The sequence below is a fragment of the Propithecus coquereli genome, unplaced genomic scaffold (genome assembly GCF_000956105.1).
Source record: "Propithecus coquereli isolate 6110/MARCELLA unplaced genomic scaffold, Pcoq_1.0 Scaffold46, whole genome shotgun sequence".
Lineage (NCBI taxonomy): Eukaryota > Metazoa > Chordata > Mammalia > Primates > Indriidae > Propithecus > Propithecus coquereli.
Window position 1 is genome coordinate 4,530,626 of NW_012150396.1, and position 10,892 is coordinate 4,541,517.

Genomic DNA, 10,892 nt, shown 5'->3' on the forward strand with positions numbered 1-10,892 from the left:
TCCCCGGGGAGTTGGGGAGCTGTCCGAGTGGGCTTCCTTTCGGGTTTTACCCCGTCGGCCCCACGTCCCCTGACGGAGGGTGCTTTTCACTCCAGCCGTGAGGAGAGAAGGGCGCGGAGGATGCTGCTCGCCCGCGGGTCTCGGCGCTGAGGAAAGCGGGGTCCGTCTCCGCGCCCCCGGCAAGTTGTGAAGCCACAGGGACTGAACTTCGGAGAAATCGTCCTTTTTCTTTCCTTTTGAGATTACTGGGGGTGAGCGAGGGTGGGAGGCGAAGCCGCACCAGCCGACCCTGCCACGATGCTGGTGAAGAAGCACGCGGGGAAAGGAGGGGGCCGGGATCCCGGATCCGAGGACCCGAGCCCTGCCGGGCAGCGTCGTGCCTGGACCGTGACCCCGTGCGCGGCCCTGGCGGCCCTCCTGTCTGTGGTGGCCTTGATGTCTTGTCTCTACCTGGGGGTGAAAACCAACGACCTGCAGGCGAGGATCGCTGCTCTCGAATCCGCCAAAGGGGCCGCTTCCATTCGTCTGCTGCCAGATACCGTGGATCAGCTCAAGGCCATGGTGCAAGAGAAAGTGGAGCGACTTCTGGCTCAGGTGTGAAAGGCTGGGGTATTTTGCACGCGGATAACATCTTGCACAGGCGCGGTTCTGTGTGTACTCTGCCCTTACTGTGTGCACACTCGGTGTGGCTGTGTGCGCGTGTCAGGTGACGAGCTGCACTGACTGTGGCATGTATTTGTATATGCACATGCCTTGATATTGCCATCCCTGTCTTTGTCATCGTCCCTCACTCTTCCTTAGTGTTTGCATGCTAAACATAAATAAATGTCTAAAGGGAGGGGAGGGCGGCTAGAATGGCAATGGGGTATTTTATCTCCTTTTAGTTTTCTTAAGTTGCATGTGAGTCTTTCCCAATTGTGTGGAGAATCTTGCAGACACAATGTGTCTTTCATGTGTTATAAGGTTAGCCATAGGTGTTATTAATAGATAAAAGGGAATCACCCTTAAAAGTGAAATAACACCATGTATTCTTTAAAAGTCAATAACTTCACACATTGAATCTTTTTATATTAATTTAATTTTTTTTAAGTAGCTCTATTTTTAGTAAAGGATGCAGTGCCGGGGATGTTTATGAATGCAGAATCATTAGAGTTAAAAGGAATTTATGTTATGTTTAAGGGCACCTTTAGACTAGAGTTAGGGGGTTTTCTGGCACTTGTTCTTCCAACAAGGAGGCTATCAGTAGTTGCAGCACAGCATCATAAAGCAGTTAACTTTCCTGTATAAAATATGGACTGTTGACCTTCGTGTATACAATATTGGCTGTTGCAGTTTTACACTAACTGCACCACGTTACTGCCAGCTTTATGCATTGACTGCATACGCTTGAGCTGAGGGAGAGACGGTGATAGTCGAAGAATGGAGAGAGACGTTATACAAATCTAGCAATCTTGATACCATGTCAATGGTCATTTTCTTTTTTTAGAAACTGTGCTTGGGCATGGTTAACTTTTGACTAAAATCGAAGTACATATGTAAATATTAGTTACGTAGGCTATCAAATGCTGGTAAATCAAGCATATGGCCAGAGAGTCCCTAAAGAATCCATTTCTCTATAATGCTACTGATGGTTGTTAATACCACTTCTTTTCCTACAGAAATCCTATGAACATGTGGCTAAAATAAGAATCGCAAGAGAAGCACCTTCAGAGTGTAACTGCCCAGCAGGTAAAATGGAACTTATTTAACAAGGTTTCCTCCAGAGCAGAGCACTTTAAAACAAAAGTCCTGTGTCTGTCAAGTCTCTATATAATAATAGTAAAGAAAGAATGCAGACCCAACTTGCTTTAATAAAATCAACATGTCTCAGTGAAAAGGATGGCAAATAAAGCCCTAAATATTATTTTAAGCAGCATACCACTGTTCGTTATGGGAAAGCAAAAGAGATAGAAGATAGTCACCAAGGAAAATACAGGCAAGATGATGTACAAAGACAAGCTTCTTTGAATTCACAGATTGAAAAATATTTTCAAGTTTATTAAATTATTTTAATGTCTGGCGAAATGGACTGTAGAACTGTTAGATTCTGAATTCCCTGGTGGCTAATACTGCAGTAGTGCAGGATTTTTTTTTTTTTGGTTCCCTTTGGCATACAATGATGTTAGTAAAGCACCTTCTCTTCCTTTCCTGCTCTTTTTCTGTTCTAGCAAAAAGGTTCTGTATCCAATCCTATAGTTAAAGATAAGAACTGAAAGGAAATTCGTTCTTTGCTTGAGCTTCCCGTTACAGATTATTGCATTCTCAATGACTTTTTAGAAAAGGCTCATATTTTTACCTTTTTTTCTGTGCAGCTTCAGGGAACTATGTTAAGGACAGCAAGTTAGTAGAAGGACGGAGAAGAGGAACATCATGAATAAAGTTCCCTGGGTGATCATTAAATCTTCCTTCTCGGGAAGGAAGACCCCTGAGGCTTGGTGGTCATCCATAGACCTCACAAGTTAGAAGCCCTTGGAATATGGCCACTGGAAAACAGATAAACATTGTTAATGCATTTATGAACATTTTAGTTTCTTTCATCATCTCACGGAAAGTGAGTCTGTTCATTTTCTTTAATATTCAGGAACGTGATACTTAGATACTTACATATAGAAAAGCTAGTTTCTGTATTCATATTCCGAGATTTTTTTTTTCCTTTCACGATAACTTGTTTTGACACAGCTAAACCAGACACCATGTTTAGAAATTTTAAATATCAACACCAGGTTGTACCTTATAAAAATGTTACTATTTATATTCTGTTACATTGTTGCCCATAATGGAGCTGTATTTTTACATGAAGCACTTTTGACTGAGAAGACATACACTTTAGGTACCAGAAAAACAAAGAGTTAATGTTTGACACTGTAGGTTTCATTCTTAGTTGTTTTAAGATGGGAAAGACCTCAGAAGTCAGATATTCAAGGAAGGCACTTTTCTAGTGCAGGAATTAATTCACAGCCACCTCATCAGCCTGGAGGGATTATTTAATTCCCAGCACACGTGGTACAGGACTTCACTGATCATACCACTTAGAGTCTAGCATTTTTTTGTATGTAGCATTCTTGCTAGCTGTGTGAAAAATAACTAGTGCTTAATTAGTACGATTCTTAGTAAACTCGCTAAAAAATAAAAAAATGGTAACAGCAACCCTGCATTCTGTTTTTCGAGAAGATATAATTGCTTCATGATGTTTCACATAGGTTAGTTATTGAAGTCTAACTTGTAATCTGTAAGAAAGCTATTACATTTAGAATTTAACTTAGAAGATTATTTTGGACCATTTTTCATCTTAGCATGTTGATTTAATAATAAATGGTGATTTGCTTGGCTTTTTTATTGGCTCTCACTAATAGCTGCTTTACTTCCTTCCCACCACTAGAGCTCCACATTACCTCAGTTTTTACCTGGCTACTTGTGAGGTAAACATTTGAAGGTGTGCATTCCTATATACAGAACCAAGCAGGTTTCTTGCTGTCAAACCACTGTTATAGAAACAGTCCGTTTTGCCTGTGGAATAATCAGATATTATCCAAATAAAGGCATTGTGTTGAAAATAGTATCCCAGGAAAAGCTAGTTGTTCTGAATTATGATCAGTGAGGTATTTGTCTTAGGGAATGAATGGGCTGGCCAAGAGGATTAATAAGGAGATACAGCACTTCCCACCTGGTTTGGCTCTAACCCTGGTTTGCAGTGACTAAGAGTTGTCACCCAGACATCTGTTTGTTGGGCAGAGTGAGACAAGTCTGTGACCTCAGCTCAGTTCCTGTGGACAGATGCCCACCCCTTGAAGTTGACACTCTTGTTGACAGTTTCAGTCACAGAGCCAAGAACTGATAGCAAAGAAGTAAGGCTATGTTGTTTCTGATCACTCTAATTGCTTTTGACAGAACTCAATCCCAGTGAGGTTTATCCAGGTAGGCTATAAGGTAATCGAAGAATTTATAGATTTTTTTTTTTTTTTTAATGCACAGGAAAGAACCTCTGTGGGAGAGGCATGAAAAAGACTATTTGTTGAATGACTTCTAATTGTAGGGGATACATTCTCTTATTTAATTTTCACAACAACCCAGAGAGTTAAATATTAGTAATCTCATTTTACAGATGAGGAAATTAGGACTCAGAGAAGGTAATTAAGTTAATATAGTAAAGACAAGGTCAAGATTCCTGCCCACATCTGATGGAATCAAAAGTCCAAAGTCTAATGAGGAATACAGAATGAGTACAGGTTTTGGAGCAGGGTAATTCTGGATTGGAATCCTGGATCTACTATGGAATAACTTTGTGACATTGGTCAAACTAATAAACTTCTTCATGTTCCAATTTCCTTATCTGCAAAAAAACGGCGAATAATACTTTCCTCATAGGGTGATAATTTACCTAAACAGTGTGGCATATTAGTGGCTATCCATTCATTAGGTGATAGCAATTACTATTCTTTTTACTGTACTGTATGCTACTTAACTCTGGTCTACAGAGACACATGAAATAGGTGGGAAAACTGAGACCCGGAGATGTTGTATAATTTGCTTACAACTCCATGGCTAATCGATGGCAAGTTTTGGACTAGAACACTATTTGTAATTAAACAAATATATCTATAGATTATTCATGCAAATTATTCATACTAGTCAATATTTCTTGGTGTTGTATCAATGAAGATTGGTTCTTTATAGATATTTATATTAGTCTCAAAGATTATTTTTACCAAAATTGCAAGGAAAACTTTTGACCTTTTAGGTAAACTGTAATTGAAGTGGATAGGACCAGGGCTTAAAAGAGCATGGGGATATTAAAGAATATCTTTACAGTTATAATACCAGATGTTTACAAAAAGAAGTAGTTTAACTATATGACTAATTTTCAGACTTATTTTAGCAGCTTTATTATAGTATTATTTGTAATATTTATCCATTTTAATATTTTTAAAATAAATTTATGGAGTTGGGCAGCCATCACCATGATTCAGTTTTGTATCATCTTTGTAACCTCGGAAAATTCACGTTTACTTTTTTCATGCACTCAAGAGAAGCTCTATTTTCTAAAATATTTGCTTTAAAGAAACCCCCAAATAATAATTTAAAAAAACCCATACAAATTGAAGCTGTGTTTAGCAGAATATTTGATTCAGCAGCTGCTGAGCCATGGAAATTCAGCTGGCATCTGTGGCTTGGCCTCTGTAAAATTCGACTCTCACTTGAGAGATTTAGTTGGCTCTTTGCTATGGCTGTAGGATTCTGTTTTGGGTTCTTTTCTTGGAATTCTACATAAAGTATGCATAAACCAGGCATATTTATGGGAAGGTTTCTATGTTCCAACTGATAAAGAACACTGGGAGCCAGGCAGCCAACCAAAAGATGTTTAGATCACAAAGATTTGTGTATCTTACTCATCGATAGTGTTGCTTGCCCAGGGAATTAGATATAAGAACCTCTGTGGTGTAATGGATGGAGAATGTAAATGGGAAATAAAGGATCCAAAGTTGTAATCTGGCTTTGTCGTTGACACGTTGTATGATTTGGGGCAAGTCCTTTCCAAGAATGACTTTTACAAAATCTATTTTCATATCTCTAAAATAGGAATGCTGGACAAGAATGATTTTGAAGGGCCATCAGTCGATTCTCCAGGTTAAATGCCAAATACTAGATACTAGGAAAATGCCGATGAACAAGGCAGACTTGGTATCTGCCTTCATGGAATTTATATTTCAATGAGGATTACAGACATTTATTTAAAAGTGAAGTGAATTCGCAGGTGTGATAAGTGTAAACGAAAAGTATAGTGTGCTTTGGAGCACATGACCAAAATCTCTTCCATTTTTGTAAATACTAAGGATTCTTTTTCTTTTTTCTGGGGAAAAAAAGAGAAAAGTACAATTCTGTTGTAGAAATTCACAGTAGGAGAAAATCTGTCTTCTAATGAAAAATAAAAGCTCTAGCAATGGAAAAAGAGCTGATTTGCAGAGCTTCATTTGCTTTTGGCTTTCCAAGAATTTATGGGTAGATAAAGGTACATTGATACCTGGTATACCTAGACTGATACCCCAACTGTAACAAAAAAGTAACTTTTAATACATAAAGTGTTATTGTAGATAGGATGATGATGATTGACTTTTCTACTTTTCTCTTGGAAAGATTTAGGTTGAATAAGAGGAGAAACCTCCTGTCTGAGACACTGAGCAGTAGCACCAGACCCGGCTACTGTATACTCAGTGATAATCATTAAATGTAGCACAACTAGTCATCTGCTTGAAGAGTTTAGCTAGAGTTAAAAAAGGTATATTAAGATAACTTCTGAGGTCCCTATAAGTCTATGAAAATAATTGTGCACAAAATAAGAATAAATGTAGACAAGCAAAAAGTACCTCAGATTCATAAATGTGAATGATATAGCCCCTGGTGACTGACTTCGTGGCATCTTCTCAATTTGGGGTGGAAATAAATGTTAACTGTAGCTTTACAGTTGTGTACCCTTTGTATAAGAACCTTTCAATTATCTTGTTAAGATAAATTTACTTTATCATATAAAACGTGTATTTCTTACTAAGATGGTTTTTCACTCATGCTGTGCATTTTTCTAACACATTGCACAATGAATGGAAAGAGTGCATCAAGTAAGGGGACAATAATGTGCAGATTTTCAATTATGTTAGGGAAAGAATAGTTGGAAATAGTTTGCAGAAAGCAAGCAAATTAAAACGCTATACATATTATTTAAATGAGAATAACAGTCATTCCCCTCTTTTTACAAGGCCAAACAATACAATGTGACATCCGAGTGCCTTCAAGCATTCATGTTAAATTGTTTCAATCTTGATGAGTACAGCAGTTTCGGTGTAACACTTTTAGTTGGTCCAGTAGTGACCACTGGCAAAATTCCCTGTCACCCAAAGGACTGAGGACAAATTGCCTCTTGAAGCAATGTTGTTGTTTCTTAGCTTCTCTTTTGCTTTTCTTGTCTGTAAGTTATTATGAAACTAATTCTTCAAATGTTCTTTTCTCTTTCCTACCTTAGTAATTCTGCTTTTCCACGATCTGGAAATTGTTTAAGAGAAGAATATGAATTCTACATAGAGCTTAATTCCTTCTAGCTCATTTGAATTATGTGTAGGTACAAGTAGACTCTCAGGGTCATAATAACCTACTGAGATTCTGATTGCTTTGTAATTGTGCAAAATCAACTACATGGCATTAACAAAAACAGTATCTGAATGTCAGGATTAGGGCTAGGAATGGGGGCATCCTCCCATCAACAGGATTGGGTAAACAGAGAGCTGGTGGGGAAACGTGCCAGAATCAGGACTGCTTTGCAGCCTGGTGGGGTGGGGGCATTTCCTGCTAGAGGGGGAACCTCACTAGACACTTACCCAAATAACATCAATCTATGTTATCTTGAGTGGAAACCGTCCAAAACCTATCATGAAAAAACATTTTTATTCTATCCTACCACTTTATAAACATTACTTGGTGGTTTGATGGAAGCTGAGAATGTGAAAACAATGTATGAGTCAGTCTGGCCTGTAGTCTAGTATGTGATGGCTAAACATAGAAGCATCCCCACCCTCCTTGGTTTGCCAACGTGGGTGAAGTTCCATGCAGTGGTTTAATGCACCATGACATTTAACACTTTTCCCCCCTAGTTTGTGTTCAAAATGACTATGGCATGCCTGTGTACTCAATTCTTCGACATAGATACTTACTGCTTCATTGGGGATTTGTTCAGCAATCTTGCAATTAAGAAATAGTATTTCAAAATTGACTTTTAAAAAGGATGAAATGCAGAAAAGCAAGATGCAGAAGTAAGTGAAAACCACTTACAAATTAAAATTGAGCACTTTAAAAAATTTTAGTAGATTTAGGGGGTACAAGTTGAATTCTATTACATGTGTATATTGTATAGTGGTGAAGTCTGGGCGTTCAGTGTACCTGTTACCCAAGTAGTTAGTGTACATTGTACCCTATAGGTAATTTTTTATCTCCCAACTTCCCACTATCGTCCTTTGTGAGTCTCCAATGTCCATCATACCTCTGTGTGCCCTTGTGTAGCGATAGTTTAGCTCCTACTTGTAAGTGAGTACATGTGGCATTTATTTCTCTGTTCCTGAGTTACTTCACTTAGGATTATGACCTCCAGTTCCATCCAAGTTTCTGGGAAGGACATCATTTCATTCTTTCTTTTCGTTGTCTAGTACTCCAAGTATACATGGACCACATTTTGTTAATCTACTCATCAGTTGATGGGCACTTAGGTTGATTCCAGGTCTTTATGATTGTGAATTGTGCTGTGATAAACATATGAGTGCAAGTATCTTTTTGATATAATGACTTCTTGTCCTTTGGGTAGATACCTAGTAGTGGGATTGCAGAATGAAATAGTGGATCTACTTTTAGTTTTTTGAGAAATCTCCATAGAGGTTATACTAATTTACATTCTCACCAACAGTGATAAGTGTTCCCTTTTCACTGCATAAAACTGAGCACTTTTCATTGGCATCATATATTTCTCCAAATGAGTATTCATAAGTCGCTTAAATCATAGGGTTCCTTGAGGAAATGCCACCAGATGGCAGGCACCTCCCCTCTGTGACCACAAGGAGGAGGAACTGAGCTGAATGGCGGGGCTTTATTCTGCCAGCTTCTTCCCAGTTAAATCCCTAGCTGACTTCTATCTCTTGACTTTTGTTTGCAATGGCAAAGATTCCTGGAGAAAGCAAATAATTTCTTCCACCTATATTTGAAGACTAGAGCCTTAAGATATTTTTAAAAATCTAGTAAATTTCACATTTATATTAGTTATAAAGTTCATTTAGTAGATAAATGCAAACATAAGAGCTTTAGGCCAGTATTCTGATAACTAGAATAAATGAACTGAACGTAAATGAATTTGCCAGTTAGGGATTTTGTGTATAAATTTTGAAATTGCTCAGAATCCTGTAAGAATCATTTGGAATCACTATCATGCTTTTGACATCATTTCATCTGGGGTCTCAATTTCAACTTCTACTGCCACATGATAGTTGAAATGCATTCTTTATTTTTCCTCATATTGTGTTCCTTAGTCTTTTTGTTCAATCTGTCTTTTTGCTATAAAGGCATGTTTAGTAGGTGTAGGCCTTATTTGCCAGAAATGCCAAAATTGTATCTGTTCATTTGGACATTAATAATTTAGATTACTCTAGATTACTCTAGTTTCCTAGACTATGTACACAAAGTTTTTATTCCTGTGTTTAAAATGTGGTCAGGACATTCTTAAATACAATTTTCACATTTAGGCTAAGTGGTTGAGTAAATTGTGTGAGTTGTAGCCAGCTCTAATTTGTACATTATGGTTACGTTGAGAGTCAGAATATATCTAATAGAAGTAGCTGGTTGGGGCAGGGGTAAAATCTATTTTTTCCTTTATCTAAGAGTTCCCATGTAAAAAACATAAAAGACAGGAAGAAAAAGCCATCTGTATCCCCTAACCTCTCAGAATCATATCTCACTACCATCCTACTTAGAAAGCCTGATATTTTAGAGTTTTTATTGTTACATATTTCTGGAGAATAGTTAGAGAGCCAGAGGAATTCTCCATTATAGCTCTAATATTATACTTCCATTTCTGATCTTTAAAATGCTATAATTAAATATGCCAGGAAAATTGATACCTTTCTTACTCAACATTCCTGTCTTAGGTCAGTTCTGGAAGCTATCAAAGGTAGGTTGTTTGTATTACCCTTCCAGGAATTATGAAACTCCAGTTTGTGGTCGGAGGGGCTCCAGACTATAACCAGCATTTTTAAGATATATATGATATGATCATAAGATAAAAGTGATTTCCACAAACCACATACAAAAACCAACCTTTTTACTTTAAAGTCATGCCAGAAATGTTGGCAAGTTCTAGGGCTTCTAGGTGAACTTTGGAATACTGAAAATCATTTTTTTTTACTGAATGAATTAGGGCACAAGGTCAGAGTAGACAAAGTTCAGATGAAAATGAGCGTCTTAAGTCACTACTTTTCTGAGCATGGTTATCAACCAGGTTGGGAGTCAAGTGGGTTAAGTGGACCAAGGATCACATGACCTTTGTGGGCAGATCCTGACACGCTAACTGGTAATTGGTCTCATGGTATAACTGTAACCCAATTCCTAAGGGAATGGGTCGAGAGTCCAGTTCTACCAATCTCATTTATGAGCTCCTTGGCAGGGGCTCCGGTTTGTATCTGTGTATCTCTAGGACTTATTGTAGAGCTCTAGAAGGTTCTCTATGAAAGTTCATGATAATTATAATGAAGATCTGACAACTTGGTTGAGGATTTTTATTGTGGTCCATCTCTTTCCATACACTAATATTCTCACCCCATGCCTTTTAAACATTTTCTCTGAGAACTTTGTGAGCCATAGCATGTTAAAGCTAATACATATCTTGGAGGTCAGTTAGTTTTTGGGTTTTATAAATTTCTTAAAGAGGCTGAACCTTTTTAAAAAATGAAATTTTATGAGAAACCCCAGCATATGAAATTGGATACAATGTCAGCGACACTGATGGACCTGGGAAATTAGAGGGGACAGAGGCCAAAACCCTGCATGCCCTTCCTTCTGCTGCCCACCTCTTTCCCTGAGGCATCTCCAAAGACCCTTAGGACTCCATAAGACACTGTCAGAAAATTACTGAAAGTCCAATCTCCAGTGTCATCCAACCTGCTATGTCTAGAGATACCTTATGCTTGTCAACACAGAACTTATCTTCAAAATTCTATACCAGAAGAATTACTAGAAATGATAGTAGTAATATTATTTATTAAAATTAATAGAATCCAGAAATTGCTATTAATGTAATACTGTCTCTTTCATGGGTTGTATGTAGTATGCTA

At 38.0% G+C, this 10,892-nt stretch overlaps 1 protein-coding gene across 3 annotated transcripts in view; it reads left to right on the forward strand.

The window, feature by feature from the left end:
• Positions 1-240: 240 nt before the first annotated feature.
• The window catches only part of COL25A1 (collagen, type XXV, alpha 1), a 358,759-nt gene continuing 348,107 nt past the window's right edge, over positions 241-10,892 (forward strand). For 2 of the 3 annotated variants that reach the window (XM_012655108.1, XM_012655107.1), the window contains exons 1-2: positions 241-594; positions 1,659-1,728. In XM_012655108.1, the coding sequence (XP_012510562.1) occupies positions 298-594; positions 1,659-1,728 (367 nt within the window). In that variant the 5' untranslated portion in view covers positions 241-297. The remainder of the gene's footprint in view (positions 595-1,658; positions 1,729-10,892) is intronic. The other variant, XM_012655109.1, reaches the window with a different exon arrangement.